Source organism: Alosa alosa, chromosome 6 (assembly GCF_017589495.1).
Source record: "Alosa alosa isolate M-15738 ecotype Scorff River chromosome 6, AALO_Geno_1.1, whole genome shotgun sequence".
NCBI classification, from domain to species: domain Eukaryota; kingdom Metazoa; phylum Chordata; class Actinopteri; order Clupeiformes; family Clupeidae; genus Alosa; species Alosa alosa.
The window spans coordinates 23,449,220-23,469,212 of record NC_063194.1 but is presented as its reverse complement, the minus strand read 5'-3'; the positions used below and the strand labels follow the sequence as shown (position 1 = coordinate 23,469,212).

General features: G+C 41.5%; 1 protein-coding gene and 1 long non-coding RNA gene across 6 annotated transcripts in view; one reads left to right on the top strand and one right to left on the bottom strand.

Moving 5' to 3' along the window:
- Positions 1-19,993, bottom strand: part of asic2 (acid-sensing (proton-gated) ion channel 2) — a 393,440-nt gene that overhangs the window by 26,505 nt on the left and 346,942 nt on the right. For all 5 annotated transcript variants that reach the window (XM_048245325.1, XM_048245327.1, XM_048245326.1 and 2 more), the window contains one exon: positions 6,104-6,231. In XM_048245325.1, coding sequence (XP_048101282.1) covers positions 6,104-6,231 — 128 coding nt within the window. The remainder of the gene's footprint in view (positions 1-6,103; positions 6,232-19,993) is intronic.
- On the top strand, positions 18,748-19,358 carry LOC125295813. The gene is made up of 3 exons (XR_007193691.1): positions 18,748-18,876; positions 19,063-19,124; positions 19,257-19,358. It is a non-coding gene; the product is annotated as an uncharacterized LOC125295813 (long non-coding RNA).

Genomic DNA, 19,993 nt, shown 5'->3' with positions numbered 1-19,993 from the left:
CCACTCAATAAAGTGTAAGCTATTTGCAAATAACAATGGGTTTGTATCACAGTTAGATCGCCATTAGTGAATACAATTACCTTGCCTTACACATAACTAGATTGGATTTTCATAGGTGTGAAAGAAGCATTTAATTGAAAAATACCATCCTCAATGTCAATATATTGCATTAGTGTTTTATAACTTTTAAATGACAACACAAGCAACTATACAAAAATTAATGTACTTTCTACATTATATATTATATATAGGCATACAGATGGACACAGAGACAGAAACAGAAACGCACGCAAGCACGCACGCACGCACGCACGGTACATCTCCTGTTGAAAACTGATGACTGAACATTATGCGGCTCTGGAGGCCAATGAGGTGGACAAAAGAGGCAGATGAAGTGGAAAAGCTCCAACATGAATAGAAACAGACAGCTTGTGAAAAGACATTGCATCTCCAGAGGGAAGGGGAACATGCAGAGAGAAGAAAATGGAGGCTGCACACAAACCACATCAAAGTCCAACATCAGCACAACACACACTACCACAGAAGTGTCATTCTATTTTGAACATTGTTAAAATAGTTTGTTTTTTATGTGAGTTCGCGTTCACTGTAAGACAATTTGGTGTTAATGCAAACAACTTTCTTGCTCAATTAACATAATTTTGCTCTCAGACAACAGTTTGACCCTGCTAGCTTTTGAAAATAGACTCTAGGTTGTTTTTGCTCCAGAACATTCCTTTAATATAGTAGGGGAGATTATGTGAAAATCGTGGATAGAAGCATGAAATTTGGTAGATATGTTCCTTGGGTGATCCTAAGACAAGACTGAAAAATGCTGTGCTCCCCGCCACAAAATTGGCAGCTGATTCAAACACCACCTAAACAACCTTTAAGATTGAAATTTGGTATGTCTGTTCCTTGGGTGATCCTAAGTCATCCTGGAAGGGGTGCCCAATAATATCTCAAACAGGAAGTGAGTTTTTTAAGAAATTGAAAAATGCTGCGCTCCCCATAGGCAGCTAATTCAAAGACCACCTAAACAACCTCTTAAAAGCTTCACATTTGGTATACATGTTCCTTGGGCATCCTAAGACAAGACTGGAAAATGCTGTGCTCCCCGCCACAAAATTGGCAGCTGATTCAAACACCACCTAAACAACCTTTTAAGATTGAAATTTGGTATGTCTGTTCCTTGGGTGATCCTAAGTCATCCTGAAGGTGCCTAATAATATCTCAAACAGGAAGCAGTTTTTAAGAAATTGAAAAAAGGCCACCTAAACAACCTCTTAAAAGCTTCACATTTGGTATACATGTTCCTTGGGTGATCCTAAGTCATCCTGGAAGGGGTGCCCAATAATATCTCAAACAGGAAGTGAGTTTTAAAGAAATTGAAAAAGGCTGCACTGCCTATCCACAAATTTGGCAGCTATTTCAAAGGCCACCTAAACAACCTCTTAAAAGCTTCACATTTGGTATACATGTTCCTTGGGTGATCCTAAGACATCATAGAAGGTGCCCAAGAAATATTAAACAGGAAGTGAGTTTTAAGAAATTGAAAATGCTGCGCCTCCCCCATAGGCAGCTAATCTCAAAGACCACCTAAACAACCTCTTAAAAGCTTCACATTTGGTATACATGTTCCTTGGGTGATCCTAAATTATCCTAGAAGATTACTCCAAGAAATCTCAAATGGGAAATTCATTTTAAAGAAATTGACACTCCCCATCACAACATAGGCAGCTAATTCAAAGACCACCTAAACATATCTCAAACAGGAAGTGAGTTTTAAAGAAATTGACACTCCCCATCACAACATTGGCAGCTAATTCAAAGACCACCTAAACATATCTCAAACAGGAAGTGAGTTTTAAAGAAATTGAAAAAGGCTGCACTGCCTATCCACAAATTTGGCAGCTATTTCAAAGGCCACCTAAACAACCTCTTAAAAGCTTCACATTTGGTATACATGTTCCTTGGGTGATCCTAAATTATCCTAGAAGATTACTCCAAGAAATCTCAAATGGGAAATTCATTTTAAAGAAATTGAAAAAGGCTGCACTGCCTATCCACAAATTTGGCAGCTATTTCAAAGGCCACCTAAACAACCTCTTAAAAGCTTCACATTTGGTATACATGTTCCTTGGGTGATCCTAAGACATCATAGAAGGTGCCCAAGAAATATTAAACAGGAAGTGAGTTTTAAAGAAATTGACACTCCCCATCACAACATTGGCAGCTAATTCAAAGACCACCTAAACATATCTCAAACAGGAAGTGAGTTTTAAAGAAATTGAAAAAGGCTGCACTGCCTATCCACAAATTTGGCAGCTATTTCAAAGGCCACCTAAACAACCTCCTAAAAGCTTGAAATTTGATATATGTCCCTATCCTTGGGTGATCCTAAGACATCATAGAAGGTGCCCAAGAAATATTAAACAGGAAGTGAGTTTTAAAGAAATTGACACTCCCCATCACAACATTGGCAGCTAATTCAAAGACCACCTAAACATATCTCAAACAGGAAGTGAGTTTTAAAGAAATTGAAAAAGGCTGCACTGCCTATCCACAAATTTGGCAGCTATTTCAAAGGCCACCTAAACAACCTCTTAAAAGCTTCACATTTGGTATACATGTTCCTTGGGTGATCCTAAATTATCCTAGAAGATTACTCCAAGAAATCTCAAATGGGAAATTCATTTTAAAGAAATTGAAAATGCTGCGCTCCCCATAGGCAGCTAATTCAAAGACCACCTAAACATATCTCAAACAGGAAGTGAGTTTTAAAGAAATTGACACTCCCCATCACAACATTGGCAGCTAATTCAAAGACCACCTAAACATATCTCAAACAGGAAGTGAGTTTTAAAGAAATTGACACTCCCCATCACAACATTGGCAGCTAATTCAAAGACCACCTAAACATATCTCAAACAGGAAGTGAGTTTTAAAGAAATTGAAAAAGGCTGCACTGCCTATCCACAAATTTGGCAGCTATTTCAAAGGCCACCTAAACAACCTTTAAGATTGAAATTTGGTATGTCTGTTCCTTGGGTGATCCTAAGTCATCCTGGAAGGGGTGCCCAATAATATCTCAAACAGGAAGTGAGTTTTAAAGAAATTGACACTCCCCATCACAACATTGGCAGCTAATTCAAAGACCACCTAAACATATCTCAAACAGGAAGTGAGTTTTAAAGAAATTGAAAAAGGCTGCACTGCCTATCCACAAATTTGGCAGCTATTTCAAAGGCCACCTAAAAAATGCTGCGCTTCCCGCCACACAATTGGCAGCTGATTCAAACACCACCTAAACAACCTCTTAAAAGCTTCACATTTGGTATACATGTTCCTTGGGTGATCCTAAGACATCTTAGAAGGGGTGCCCCAAATTATCTCAAACAGGAAGTGAGTTTTTAAAGAAATTGACACTCCCCATCACAACATTGGCAGCTAATTCAAAGACCACCTAAACATATCTCAAACAGGAAGTGAGATTTTGAAGAAATTCAAAATGGCCACCCATATAATTGATGGCTGATTCAGAGGCTACCAAAACAACCTCCTAAAAGCTTGAAATTTGATATATGTCCCTATCCTTGGGTGATCCTAAATTATCCTAGAAGATTACTCCAAGAAATCTCAAATGGGAAATTCATTTTTAAAGAAATTGAAAAAAGGCTGCACTGCCTATCCACAAATTTGGCAGCTATTTCAAAGGCCACCTAAACAACCTCCTAAAAGCATGAAATTAGGTATAAGTGTCTTATAGATGTGTCTCTGTTGGCTACACTATGGCTACCTATATATCCACCAACTGTCTCAAGGATACTACTGTAAACACAGACACTCAAGCACCTCAGGCAGACCTCATAAAAACATACAATTAAGCACACATGTCCCCTGCAACTGCTCTATTTGAATACTGTGTCAGTGCAGCCTGTGTGGGAGGAATATTTTCCATTGAGAGACATATTGTATTTGAGAAAACAAGTCCTTCCTGAGATCACTGACCTTTTCAAGATCCGTTTTCTTATCATAAAGAAGTGTACTTCTCCAGCAATGCAAACATGTTTGAGTCCTGGCTAAGCAGTTGCTGTCATAGCAATGAAGGCATCAATTACTTCTGGAAATGGTTTACATGCAGCGCACCCTTTAGAAGGAGTATGCTGTTCCAGAGGTACCCCATCACATTGTGCAGTTGTTCAACTACTTCCATCTAAAAGTTATCCAATTGTGTTCCATAGAGCCATCTCTATGTGTAACCCACCAAGCATCACAAACCTCTCTCCATAACAGTCTGGATCACTTCACTAAACCATTTTTGTAAATGTATATAGTGGTAGGTCAAATGCCATAACTGGGACCAGGCCGGGATTTAGGTACTCTGTCAATTGTTTTACAACATTCATGCCATGTCTGACCATGGCAAAGCTGGCAGCTTTTTCATGAAAGAGAGGAAGGAATGAGTTTATAGCAGGTGGGTCAGACAGTTCTGGCTGAAGTGAAGCATCAGTTTGATTGCATGCTCAGCCCACTTTTCCTCCTCTGTTATTGCCCATGCAGGTACCAGGTATTGGTTCGGTTAACTTTTGGCACTACAATGGCCTTTGGTTGAGAAGTAACAGCTGGAATTGTAGTGTATACTTCTCTGGAAGACAGAGCATATATTTTTGTCTTTTTTCAGCTGGCTGAATGTATATTCTCTCTAGCACCTCGGATCAGGAGGCGAGCGTGCTAGTAATTGAGCTAAAAGCCCAGGCTGCTAGTTCTCTCACTAGCACGTCAAGGTATCATGAGGGAGGTTTACTCAATGTACATACTGCACAGCTAAATACTAGCTGGCTACCGTTACTGTAGTACAAATCAAAATTTCGTAGCTTCTAATGTTATTCCCGAAATAACGGTACAATACCCCCCAGGAAGCCCCACAGATTCACAAATACGCACCCCAGGTGATCATGGGGAGACAATTAACATAGGGATGCCTTTGTTTGCCTAGATTTAGCTTGATAATTGGAACCCAGCTAGTGGTTCTACATTGGCTAATGCTAACGCTAACACTGGCATAACATTTGGTCAATGAGTCGTGTCCCTATTTAGGGCTTGATCTCTGCTCATGTGGACATTTTAGCAATAAACTGTCTTTTGAAAATTATTAAGTGATTATTCCAAAAGTTTTTAAAAATATTTATGTTATGCATACATAAATAATTAACTTCTCAGATGAGGATTCATTTGGGGAGTCATTTTAAGCCTGTTTCCCCCCCTTTAAAGCTGTATAAAAGGCATGTAAGATTATTTTCATGGGTTATCTTGCACATATTATTTGTTAACCATCTATCAAATGTAAAATAATAAAGTAGCAGAATAAACCATGATGCCCAACTATGTAATGTTTTATTATCCTTGGGTCGTTTTAGGCGGCCATCTTGGATTTTCCCTTTAAAAAGGACCTAAATGAACCAGACATTTTGGGCACACCTTCTCAAATGATGAGATACATCATAAAGAGTGTCTGTAGCAATTTTGGTACTTCTATCCACCGTGTAACGATTAGGCCCTTTTTTGTTGATAATCTCCCCTACTAATAAGGCTTATTTTCACATTGAAAAGAAATCAGAAAAGTGCAACTTTGAAGAGACGGAAATTTATGCTGAGATAACAAATGATCTCATCATGAAATAATTTCTTTGGAAAAAAAAATACATTTGCCAACAGTATTGGAATCCCTGTTTTTAATACTTGTGCAACCGCCCTTTGTCAATAAAATAGGATTGTGGATGGCACTGTACATTTTCAGTATCTTGGCAGGAGGTTAATTATTGAATGAATTACATGAAGACGTTACTTGAATAATACAGTATTTATGGAATTAACTTTGATATACTGTACAGTAAAGGCTGATGCACTGAATATGGAAAGAACTGTCATATAAGTCTGATATACCGAACTAATTCAATATAGTATATGGATATGGTCACAATGTATATGGAATGAACTCTGAGGTTCTCAGACTTTGCCCTTCTAAGTGGCACATGAGTGACAGCCATCAGTGACAGTGTGAATGATGGGAGCTGAAGGAGGAGGGGTGCGGTGCGGGACTCACCCTCTGCTCCTGGGTGGCCACGAACGTCTGGAAGCCGGGCGCCACGCCGAAGCCCAGCTCATGCACGAAGGGAGGCTCGGCCTGGCTGTGGATCTGCACCCGGATGCCCGCCTCGAACGCCGTCTCTTCTGCAGGAGGGAGGGAGGGAGAGAGTCCTTAAGCACAAGCGCATACAAACAAAAAAACACATGTTGCTTCTTCTTATGCAAGTGTTGCCTATTCCTATGAAAAGAGGGAGAGAATGAATGCTTTATTGAGTTTACTTATTATGCATGGCACATCCTTACACATTTTTACAAATTAATCATAAAACATCAATGACCAGACCGATAGAAACTAGATGTACCGCAGAGCGATACAAAATATGACCGCTGCCCAGTCCAGCACATTTCTTCCACAAAAATAAGACACGTTTGTCAAATTCTGTTCATTTCCTATCTTGTTCCTTTTTTTGTGTGTTTGTAATTGAGTGTGTGCAGAGTGTGTGGTTGTTTTTGAGTATATGTGTGCTTCTGTGTGTGTTTATTGAGTGTGTGTGCCTGCATGTGAGATATTTTTTTGTGTGTTTTTTTTTTTTGTCCATGTCAGCCAGAGATATTGTTATTACAACATGTAACCCTAGGTCCTACGGTTCTCGAGATATTCACCGAAAACTGTGTCCACCCTACCCTCCTTTCGGGGGGTTCAGTTGGGCGGGGTTGGGGGGTCAAAACGAAGGGTCAAAACGAAAAACAATGGTTCCATGCTATCCTTGTGGGACTACATGCTCACCAGTGGTCTTTCAGTGTCCCAGGAATCCTTGACGGAAAATTACACATGCGGAAAAAAAAAACGGAAGAAGAAACTCTGACTAAACATATATGACCGCCGCTTCGCTGCGCAGTGGTCATAATAAGCTTACACACACTAATAGAAAGAGGCTTAATTAACAGTGTTTGCTAACTAGTCCAGATGTTCCATGAATGTGTTTTGTCTATCAGTGCAAATATGTCAGTTGCACAAATGTGCATAGTTAATTGTCTTTGGATTTACTCCTTGTTTGAACTTTCTCTGAGACGCACATAATGACATTAACTCTGAAGGAAACTCATACTGTACATACTCACACAGATACAGACACGCGCACGCACGCACGTACGCACACACCCACGCACACATGCGAACACATACACACATGGGAACACACACACACACACACACACACATTCACACAGCCACAGCGCATGGGCTACAACATTGAAAACACATTCATTGTCAAACTAGATGTACCGCAGAGCGGTACAAAATATGACCGCCGCCCAGTCCAGCACATTTTTTCTACAAAAAGAAATCACGCTGAAAGGCCTATATGATTCTTTCTCACTAAATTGCATTATCCACACTCAATTCTCACTGGTATCTGCTAGACAACAAGTACCAAAACATGATTAGTTCATAGATTTCACATGTAAAATTCATTTTATACAACCCCACCTCCATCTTGCCTGTTCATAATTCTGAGAAATTCTTAAATGCTTGTGTTATGTTTATGTTATGTGTGTGGGTATGTGTTTGTGTGAGTGTGTGTGTGTGTGTGTGTGTGTGTGCGTGCTTGTGTGTGTGCCTGCGTATGTGCCTGTGCATGCAAGCGTACATATGTCTACTGTGTGAGTATGTGTCATACGTATGATTACTGTGAATGTATGTGTGTGTGTGTGTGTATCTGTTTGTGCACATGTGTGCACATGAAATGGGTTAACATGACCCCTGGAGGCAAACATACGGAAAAAAATGGTCATCCTAGGCCCTACAGTTATCAAGATATTCACAGAGAACTGTGTCTGCCCTACCCTCCTTTCGGGGGTCCAGTCCAGCGGGGGGGCTACAGATCAAAATGAAAAACGGTGGTTCCATGCTATCCATGTGGGGTTACATGCCCACCAAGTTTCGTGTACCCCGGTCTTTCAGTGTCCCGGGAATCATTGACGGAAATTTGGGGATGCGAAAAAAAAAAAAAAAAAAAAAAAAAAAAATCTGACTAAACCTATATGACCACCGCTTCGCTGCGCTGTCCTCGCAATCGCAATAGTCCCGAAACATTTTTTTATTTTTCCTTGCGGTCCAGTAATGCTGGAAAGTAGCAACGTTGAGCTCCCCCACATTAAAATCAGCCCTGATCTGCACGCTGCAGCCAGGGGCTTTTGGGAAGGTAGCACACAGTCGAAAGTGGCACGCAGTCTATGAACATGAGGGCGACATATTCCTATTTCGCCAGGGCGCATGATTGCCTTCCGCCGGCCCTGCACACACACACACACACACACAAACTCATTTCCACTTCACATGATTCACATCTTGATTCACAATGGGAAAGAAGGAAGCATTGTGAGAAGGTTGCCTCTTCTAAAGTAGAAAAACGGAGCCAAAGAGCTGAATTTAAGAGGCTTCTGCAGCTGAGCCCAGTATCAAAATGCTGGCCCCATCTGACTGTGGAAAACATGCTTTTGGTGCAATGCTGGGCCATTTGCTTTGGCTTGGCATCAAAGTGAAGGGTACAGAATAGAATGTTCACGCACCAGGCAATCTCCTCAAGAAATAAAATGAATCTCTATGGAAGGGGGGTGCAAAGACACAAACTCATAGACGTACACACTCAAGCCTACAAAAACACACACACTCTCTTGCTTTCTGAAACACAAAAATACATTCTTTCTCTCTCTCAGATACACAAATATATCTCTTATACTATCACACACACACACAGACACACACACACACACACACACACACACACACACAGACACGCGCACACACACACACAGACACCCACGCACACACACACACAGGGGCGTCATGCAAGCCATGGGGGGGGGGGGAGGGGGGGGGGCACAATCAGGGACGTTGCAATTGGTTTCTGATGGTTTCTGGTTCTCCCCCTGAAAATCTGGAAATTCTGGCTAAACATACCATTTCAATGCAGTTTGGGAGGGACAGAAATACCTTAACAGAGCAGGCACCAACCCTCCTACTTAAGTAAGCTTAAGTATCCTTGGTATACTTAAGTTTGTAAGTTAATTTAAAACACGATGAAAGAACTGTACAGAACTGTACAGTAGCTACTTCATTAGGGCCTACTAGTTCGCGCTTTCTACTAGTTCTTTTTTCCTGTGAATCAAGACGTGAATCATGTGAAGTGGAAATGAGTGTGTGTGTGTTTGTGTTCCCATGTGTGTGTGTGTGTGTGTTCCCATGTGTGTGTGTGTTCGCATGTGTGCGTGGGTGTGGGTGTGTGCGTGCGTGTCTGTATCTGTGTGAGTGTACAATTCGGAATTCGGTTCGAACCCCGTCCAGTAGGCACGGCTGAAGTGCCCTTGAGCAAGGCACCTAACCCCTCACTGCTCCCCGAGCGCCGCTGCTGTTGCAGGCAGCTCACTGCGCCGGGATTAGTGTGTGCTTCACCTCACTGTGTGTTCACTGTGGGCTGAGTGTGTTTCACTAATTCACGGATTGGGATAAATGCAGAGACCAAATTTCCCTAATGGGATCCAAAGAGTACAGTATACCTACAGTATATTATACTTATACTCATTAAAGCATGTTTACACACACACACACTTACACCTACTAGGCCTACACATGATAAAACAGTACCATTGCATTAAAAACAGTACCATTGCAGTTTTAATGTCATGATTTTAAATTGGTATGTGACCTAAGAACGATCTTACATTAAAAATGGTGCTGAGATCTGACTTTATGGTGCTCAGAAATTAAATTATTTTAATCTTAATTCATGTGATGAAGGACTTTGAAAGAAGTTTGACAGGTTTCAGTGCTGAGTAAGGTTAACACTAAATATTTGAATATGTTACCAAAGTCCTTTTAGGCAAGTCCCTCCACTCGGCGGCCATATGGCAACGCTTTTTGGGCACTCATCGGGCATCCATCTCATCAGAAATGCGCGTGCGCAAGGTTTCACGACACCAATCTACTGCAATCTTGCTCCAGCGGCGAGATCACAACACATGATTGGCACGATGTATTCACAACACACCACATTAATGGCTCAATGTATTCACAACATAGCACATGATTGGCTCAATGTATTCACATGTCAACGTTTTGCCGCGGAAGGGGTGTGATATGCGTAGACAACTGCCATATTGGCGTTACAAACTAAGCCCATGCATTTCTATGGAGGATTTTTTGAGTGCTGTGTCTCCTCATTAGAAAGTCTCTGATGTTACTACTAATAATATATTTTTCATTACCATTATGGCAAGCAATGAGCTACCTCATTTGTAAGTTGCTACCTGCAAATCATGAGCCTGATAATAACGGAAGTTATGAGCACATGAGAGAGTGACTGCCATTATACTTTCTTGCCCTCTACATCATGGTCATAGCGATTCTATTTATATAGAACAACTTTAGGCCTACTGTAGCTGTAGTTTTTGAACGGGTATCCTTTTTCACTACACTTTGGAATAGCTGCCTGATAGGTGAAGAGAACAAGAAGTGGAGAAACATCAACGCGTTATTGAAGTGGAGAAACATCAACGCGTTATTGAAGTGGAGAAACATCAACGCGTTATTACTGTAGGTTGGATTTTGTAGTTACTGCAAATGTAACACCCTCGTTTCTATGAAACTGGAATCAATTGAACCAGGAGACTTTGTCACAAGACAAAACAAAACAGATGTCTGTTATAGACAAATATTTGTTTACAGTTAGAGTAGGCTGCGTTACACTGACACAACGTAGGCTAACTTAATGCTCTGAATTCCGAGGTCAACCACAAATAATTCCACCAGCCTACTTTTCAATATCATCCAATAACTAATTCAATGCTGATTTATTGCTTAGCCTACGTATCACTTCAACACCATTGACTGTAACTGTTTAAACTGTAACTGTAATAGTTCAACTGTTCAAATTGTAGTCTAACGTTAAAGCTGCAGTTGGCAAGTCTGACAGATTTAGGGGACTTTTTGAAGGGAATTTTGAATGTTTGCAACTCTCATGCCCTTCCCCCACTACCACCGAGCTCCCTCTCATCGAGTTTGTGCTCGTCAATGCGTACCAGACTGCACCAGACTGTGATTGACAGTCAGATCTCACACAGCCCTGCTCTGATTGGACCAGAAGAACCGGGAGCTGTGGATTTTTGCAAAACAAATAACAGGCACTAGGTGGAGGTAGAACTGCAGGTTTTTTTCTAAAACCGGCTGATTTATGTTGTTCTGTCGGAGCATAGTGTTGGTTTCAGTGAAACTGATCAAAAAAATCTTACCAACTGCAGCTTTAACTGTAACAGTTCAACACATAGACTGTATATAGAACAGTCTATGGTTCAACACAAGCAAAACATTGCAAGCTCAATGTGCGTGTGAGTTGCTATGGGAACATACACAGACACCAATTTTAGGAAATAGGCTGATGCTGACCAGTCTTCAGCTATTTTGGTACGATTTATTATACATCCAGAAGAATACATTTGAGTCGTTATAGGACTCAAGGATACACACACACACACACAAAGTCAAAATCATTGTTTCTGGAGGCTCTTTTGAGTGACCTCCATTACCATTGTGTTTTTATCTCCTCGCCACACTCCAAACTTTTTTTAAGCCTGAGGGAGACACGGCCTCAATCACAGCCGCGGATCACTGCCCAGAGGATATGTAAGGAAGCCCAGCAGTGTGTCAGGCATCTAAATGGACGCCCGCCAGAAAGCTCATGTCCTCAAAGGCCCCCCACATTTACCAGAAACATTTGAGCTGGAAGTACTGTGAAAGTACTTCTGAACAAATCATCGCATTCTAAAATAGAAGTCTCTTGTGTGTGTGTGTGTGAGAGTGAGAGAGAGAGAGAGAGAAAGAAGTAACCAAAATGAGGAAAACTGAAAGTGTTTCTGTGTTGACTATGAAAGCATCCAATCATTTGGAAACCATGGCATCTGTCAATTCAGCACTGATTATTCCCAGCATTTTCCCACAGAATTAATATCTTAATCAGGGTAAATCAGGTATTTTTATAATCCAATACTCAATGACAGACATAAATGAGTTTAATAATCATAATTTAATAATAATTCTGACCTAATTGGCAAGCAGGGCCATAATGGGCTTCCTGTCAAACGACTATAGGGTCCCCTTTTCCCTTCAGCATGGACTTGCACTTTTCTTTATGCTGAGCTCATGACCAGTCTGTGATCTCCCCACTGTGCTTTTGCAGAAGGGTGTGCAGAACAATTTATATTCAGAAGATAACTAACAAGCTACACTCATTTGTGAGATGCTGCATTTCAAATAGCTATAGCCAATGACCTGGATGAATGTTTTACCTGAAGCTCGTCAGACAGGGGGAAATGTCACAAACAGTAAATGGAGGCAGAGTTCAGACACTTTGTGTCTGTGTGTGTGCCTGTGTGAGAAAGAAGAAAGAGAGAGAGAGAGAGAGAGAGAGAGAGAGAGAGAGAGAGAGAGAGAGAGAGAGAGAGAGTTTGTTCTGTTGAACACACAGTGATCATAAACAAGCACTCCCGCCAGGGCACTCTGCATCCAATCCTCGGGCCTCATTTGCAAATATGCTCGTGTGTCTCTGAAGGCCCACTCAGAGCTCCGACTTCACACTCCCTCCCTCTGGCCCACGGTACAAAACAAACTGCCAAACTCACCCCATTCATCAGGCGCTGTGGCCCATCTGCTATGTGTGCTCTTAACACCCCCACCACATGGAGACTCTCTCCGTCTGATCAACTGGACCTTCTACTGCAGGGCTTCACTCAGCTTTCTGTCACTCAGTTTAGGGAGATAGAGAGCTGCACACAACCACGGTTTCCTACTCCGTGACAACTGAGTATATGCCGGTTGGATCATTGCTTGGCCGCGCCACCACTCTGATAACCATCGGTCTGATGAGTGGAGTGGAAATCATGTCAAGCTTGACATGACACATAAAGTGTGTCGTATCGTAGATCACTTCAAACACATACAGTATCGTTTGTGTGCGTATGTGTGTGTGTGTGTGTGTGTGTATATGCTCTTAAAACAAATGTGTTGAAACACACCTCTGTGTCCAGATAGGGACACCACAGTTTGTGTTTTTGTCTTTTTTTATTTGTAACACAATATGTGTTGAAAATAACACTACTTGCATTTAAAACAACACAACTTGTTCTCTACGCTCTTAAAACAAATGTGTTAAAACACACCTCTGTGTCCAGATAGGGACAACACCTTAGTTTTATTAGAGTAGGGGTATGTGTGTGTGTGTTTGCACATGTGTCTGTGTATGTGTAAAGTTTGTACAAAGTTTGTACTGAAACATACTGAATCCCTGTACTCTAAACTCTTAGTGTGGTGACAGAAATAAAAAAAGATCCTTAAGGATCAGTCACTAGAAACCATGAATATCTGAGGAAATCTATGAAGCGTGTTCATTTCCCCCTGAAAAGTAAGAAATCAGAGACTGACAAATGTGAAGATGTAGTTATGCTTTGATTGATTTCAATGATGCTCAAAGAACACCTGAAGCAAAGACATTTAAAAACTTCCTAAGTGAGTAGGGTAACGGGCTTTAATTAAAATGAAAGTCTGTCACAACTAGACCTTGGGTTAACATGCTTGTCCATGCTGACTTACAGACAGCTTATATAGTGACAACTCCACAGATGAATACACGTGCAAATGACACAGGTTAATTGAAGACAGATACAATACAAGATAATATGAAAGCATATCTCAAAAAGCTCAAAATCCAGCATATTTTTTAACTGCCAGTCATGCTCATTGTGTTGTGTGCTTGATGGACGATTGCTTGTGTGGGTTTCAGCATGCAAAAACCATGTGTGTGTGTGTGTGTGTGTGTGTGTTCCATCAGATAATTTGCATAAATCTCAAGGACAGATGTCTGATTTCTGCTTTACTCCCGAACAACATCTTAGCTGTTGTCACCTGTTGTCAGTCTAACTCTTCCCACGTGAGACATCTTCCCATATGTTGATGTCTCAACATACTGATATTCTCCAGTAACTTGTCTGTACCATGTGTGTGCATATGCAGTTACATGTATTTCTTGCTGTAATGTTGCGTAAGGTTCCAACATCAAAGAGTCTTTGTGAAATCCCATAATTTTGAAAAGAAAAGTTAAAAACCGTATCCCCATTATCACCCTCATCTCCATTAAAAACAACCATTTTAGTGACAGCCATGATGATGGCCATCATCACCATTATTATGATCATCATCATTGTTGACGTGAATAATGTGGACCATCATCATCATCATCATCATCATCATCTCCCTGACCCATATATATTCCTCGTCATCACCATCATCATCATCATCACTGTCATCAGTCACCAGTCTGGTTGTGTTGTGCAGGAGCACGGGCTGATGCATTTTGCTGAGACCCAACGGAGGTGCGAGTAATCAAGCGCTCCTTTTCTTCTCCCTCCAGGAGCTCTGGGAAGGGCAGAGCACCCCCCGCTGTAGCCCCACATGGAGCGCACCAAAATAAACACCCCTTATTTGGCATAACACGGCTATGCTGTCAGTGTGCCTGCATGTTAGTATGAATGCACGTCTCAACACCATGAACAAGTAGAGATGTGGATATTACTATGTATGTGTGCCAGTGGCGGACCGTGCGTTCAGTGGTTAGGCCTTCATTGATGACTATTTTTTGACAAAAAATAATAATAGGGGGGAGTTCCGGGGGGGACACCCCCCGAAGATTTTTTCGTTAAAATGTGCAATTTCCCAGCATTTCACGGTGGGAGAAAAACGTTTTCTCTTTCTCACGCAAATCTGTGTAGCACTCTAGAATCTTCGTTAGACAAACAATTAATGTTCCGAGCTGAATTCCGCATTGCTTAGATCTTTATTAGATCTTTATGATGTCACGTTCTGGCCGGTAACTATGGTAACCCAGCATGCGCGGCCATATTGGCGATACTCAGTGAATGAAGTACAATGGAGTATTATGCACTTTGGATATCTTACGTGATTGTAGCGTGTCTAAACAACAAGAAAAGCTCATCAAAATCGTCCTAAGATGCAAAGGCATTTAGGGCAGGACTTGGACCACAAGAAAAGCGCCGATATTTAGAAATTACGGATTATTGGCAGCGCAGATCCATATGAGTTGGGTGAGGGAGACGAAGTACCAAGTTCAACCACAAGCGCCCCCCTTCCTCTGATAACTTCTGGCATTATTGTCCCTTCTCCCTGTTTTTTTAATAACGTTTGGAAGTCGATACCTACACCAGATGTTTTTCTCAGTCTGACCTATTGGTACAACCTAAAACACAGCAATAATTAACCATTTTCCTTGACGATGTTAGGGATTTACTTCAGTGCCTAATGCTTTCTAATGAGGCGAGTATCTCCAATATGGCGATGTCCAGATCTGATGACACGCCGTGCAAACCCCTAATATTCATTCGGCTACAATCTGCTGCCTGCTACTGTCCGGTGAAGAAGTGCAATTTAGTCCAGTGTTTTCCAAAGACTGGGTCGCGACCCACGGGTGGGTCGCAGGAGATTTTATTTGGGTCATCAGCACACTTTATGCTGTCTAATAGGCCTAACTTATACTATTTAGCCAGGAAAGCTATCAGTTTTCTATTAGGATAGTTTACCACAGTCACGGCCCTCTGCGCAATTTTGCATTTAGAATAGCTCTGAAACTGGGGGGCGAACACGTCGCACAGGGGACAGCGTGGACATCTCCCTTGCAAAACATTTCTGTGGGACGCCTGCCATGGACCTCTCAGTTGCAAAATGCAAGGGACATGATCAGCCATGATCAGAACATTAACGGACATCAGCTCTTCAACTTGACCGATTAAAATCTACATTCGTTTACCGGACATGGCTATTCAATTTGCGTCATAGGTGGTAGATAGTTTGTAGATGCACTCTTTAAAGTTAATAGCAACCTCCTCACATTCCTTATTATTTCGGTTTGAAAACACTCAACAGTGCATAATATTAGGCTACAATTGGACATTTTAAACACTATTATTTCCTCTCGTTTTTCACCTCACAAACTCTATACTGTAGGCTACAGTAAAGGCATATTATCTTTTGACTATTGCGCAAAAGCCTCATGTTCTGATATTTATTCATTTCACATTCTTACAACATAGCTTGTCACAACATACACAGCCTTGGTATACGGCCTACAAACAAACATTTAATGCGGATTCAACTTTCCAAATAAAGAAACCTCCACAAATAGGCAACAATATAACGACTTGAGTTACTTGCTATGTTTACATATAGGAATTGACGGTGTTATGATCCACTTGTCTGAAACGCAACGTAGCCTACAACATCACTCTTTAGAAATACAGGAACAGACTATGCAGAGTGACGACTGCGTAGCATGCAAGAATACCCCCAAGAAAAGTTTGAGAACCTGTGACCTAAAACAATATGGTTGCATGCAGGTTGCATGTTAGATCTGAAGTGAAATGGGTCGCGATGGTCTGTCATTTTTAAAAAGTGGGTCCCCAGAAAAAAAGTTTGGGAAACACTGATTTAGTCCATGCCATATTGAAAGTGAACACCAAGTGCGCTCAAGTATGGGTTGTGCAGACTATTTTGAAATATTTAGAATATCGGTTGCCTAACTTATGTTCATGACTTGCACGCACATATGGCACTGCCACAGGTCTACAATGATGTGATCATTTAATAGTTTAATCTGACATAAGCAAACTTGCTTCAGACTGTACCTACTTAGCTGTAGCTTTAACGTTAACGTTACAGTGCAACTGTTTTAGGTTGTGCTGCTGCTCTGATTACTCAAAAGCTAATGTGGAACTACAGTAGGCTATCCTACCAAACGTATTTATGAGAAAGTGTCTCAACAGAAAATGCTCAGAACATTTCTCAGCACACCACCATGATATTAAACATAAAAGTCAGAAAATGTAGGCTATTGCCCTATGCTGCTACTACTGCTTGTTGCCTATTTCATAATGTCTGATGGCCACAACATTGATTTCACCAATAATGTCCACAAAACACAAATATATAAATAGTCAGACTAATTATCAGGGCAGGAAACCAAGGCAAATGGCAATTTTCACATAGATGCCGATCCAGACAGCTTCACCAAAGCCACATCAACTCACACACAACTTCAAGCTAGCATACAATCTAGTAGTAGGCTAACCAAGCACTGTGGTTTGCTAGCAGAACAAAAACACTTTTTATATAGAAAAGGGCCAGATTGCAAGCATGTATTACAAGTCTGTGTTATCAAATAAACATGAAACAAAACTTATCAATTCCTGCATAGGCTACTGACCAGCTAAGTGCAGAGCTAGCTGACATTATGTGCATCTTGCTAACATAGTGCTGCCGAGATTAGTCGATTTAGTCGACCTAATCGACCATGAAAATTAGTCGACTGCAATTTTTTTTAGATTAGATTAGATTAGAGGTCTTTATTGTCCACTACTGTGGAAATTCATCTTTGGCCCCACAAACATGTAACACACACAAGCAAGACTACACAACAGGAACAACATAAAGCAGACACACAAACAAAGACTACACAGCAGGTACAACAACAACTACATAATGCAAACACACACAAAGACTACAGCAGGTACAACATATAGCACACACAAGCAAGTCTACACAGCAGGTACAACATACTGTATGGAGACATGGAAATGTGCAAAAGAGGTTGATGTCAATATTTTTTTTTGTAAAAAGTAGTAAATAATATAAGTTAATCAGTTAATCATAAAACTCATAGATAGTCGAAGAGTCGTTTTACTATTGACCGCCTATTTATTTTTGGTCTCAAACGGCTCACTGTAATGTTATATTAACTCTATGTTATTAACTCTTGAAAAGTACAATGACTGTCTTTGGGATGTTAAACAGGCTACTAAGACTTTGGCAGTCATGTTTTAAACCCGCTATGCACGCAAGTGTTAACGCCAGCAGCAAAGCTGCGTGCCTGCCTGCTTTCAGCGCAATTCATTATTAGGCAGAGCTAAGTGGGGGGAGCTAAGCTAGTAGGTTACGCTAGTCCAGACTCTTGACTATAGTATTGTGGAAATTGAAATAAATGAAGTGAAGTGTCTCACGTTGACAACGCAACGGCGTGTCATTACTGTAATTCATTCATACAAAAAAACGTTAAAACGAACATGCCGCTGCCCGTGATATCAACAATCAAGGTGCGCGTAATTTCCCATTGTCTAGTCACGACGCATATTTTTTTAGCGTTCAAGCCAACTGATAAAGTGAGGTAACCTATGTGGTAAGACGCGCAAAGTGCCTGTAGCCTACTTGTTTTGAACATGCTGATGTTAGGCTCATTTGCAAAGTCCTCAACTCTCGCCTTTCAAAGTCCAGCGTTTCTCAAACTATGGGCCGCGCGGACCAGCACCGGCCGTAACGTGGACACTGCTGGTCCAGAGCCGCGGAGTGAAATTATTCCCGGGGCTTTGTCTGATAATTTTCTGCGCAATTGATCAAGGAACCGCGGACCGACAGAAAAAGAAAACAAACGTTTCTGCAATCAGTAGGAAATACTTGCTAATTTGGTGTCATCAAACTGTGATCAGGTCAGGATCACGACTAATTGCAATCACCTGGGCGTGCGGGCTGGGGGTCATAGGTACGTAACTTCCTTCCCGACAAACACAAAAGAAGCTCTCCCAAATTGTTTGGTACGCAAGTTGCTTGTCGCTGGTCGGTACAAACCGCGCACTTCATGCTGGGTTTTGGTTGCGAACAACTCCCTCGCTGTGGTCTGGGTAGGTGGAATGTTTCATGTACTCCTTACACTTTTGATGTGAGTTGTTGCCACTGCCGTAGACCCGCGAACGTTTGTCTGACATGTAGGTAATAGCATAAAGTGAGAGTTTGTGTTTAGCCAATGAAGTTTGAACACGGCGCAGGTGGTTGTAGTGTCGTAAACGCTTTGGCTCATCTTTCTATAGACTGTCATCTCCTCCCTACTCCTGTTTCCCTGTGACTACCAATGCGAATGCTGACCGTGGAGGTAGGCCTCTTACAATAGCAACATTGCAATAGCTATGGTCAAACACTCAACTAATGTGAGCAGACTAAGTGAGCTATACGGGCCAAACAACAGCATGCCGCGTCTGTAATTTTCGCTCCCTTGTTTTTATAGCTGACACACTTCCCTCCTCTGCTCCTGTTCCCCTGGGCTAGCTCGCATTGTGGAAAAGGCCGAGATCACAGCTGGCTGTCTATCACAGTTTGACCACTGTTTTCCCCCATTAGAGTTTCTTTTGGTATTAGTCAGTGTTAAACTAACAGCACATCAAAGTTGGATGTACGGTATGCTTGTTTGTGTTGGTTTATTTTCTTTGTGTTGTATGCTTGTCTGAGTGTGATACACTGGTGCATTCACACTGTTTGCCAGGGTCTGTTACACGACCAGGTGTAGTGCTGTTGCCATCCCTGAGCTCATATTAGCAGCCAGTTAGCGATTTCAGACTGTTACTCCGAGGCTATTGAGACTTATCCCTCCCCGGTAGTATTAGTTTTAATGGGTTCTTGTAACCCTGACTTAGCTTATCCACATCGGAGATCAGTTACTCCTGGGGCATAGGGGTCTATCTATGCCCCAGGTGGTATTAGTTCATATTGAGTTCTTTGTGACTCCCAACCTAGTTTCTCCACACAGTAGACTGTTACTCTTGGGCCATAGGGGTCTATGTCCCAGGTAGTATTAGTTCATTATAGCTTCTGCTATTCATTGTAGCTGTATCGGTAGCACTCCACTGGCGCTGAATAGCGTGTTTGTCTTGTTTTTGTTTTGTCTTGTATTGTTTCCTTTATTGAATGCCCCCTCCTTCCCCCTGTTTGCTAGTATGGCCTGCTAGGTCTATTAGGTAACACAGT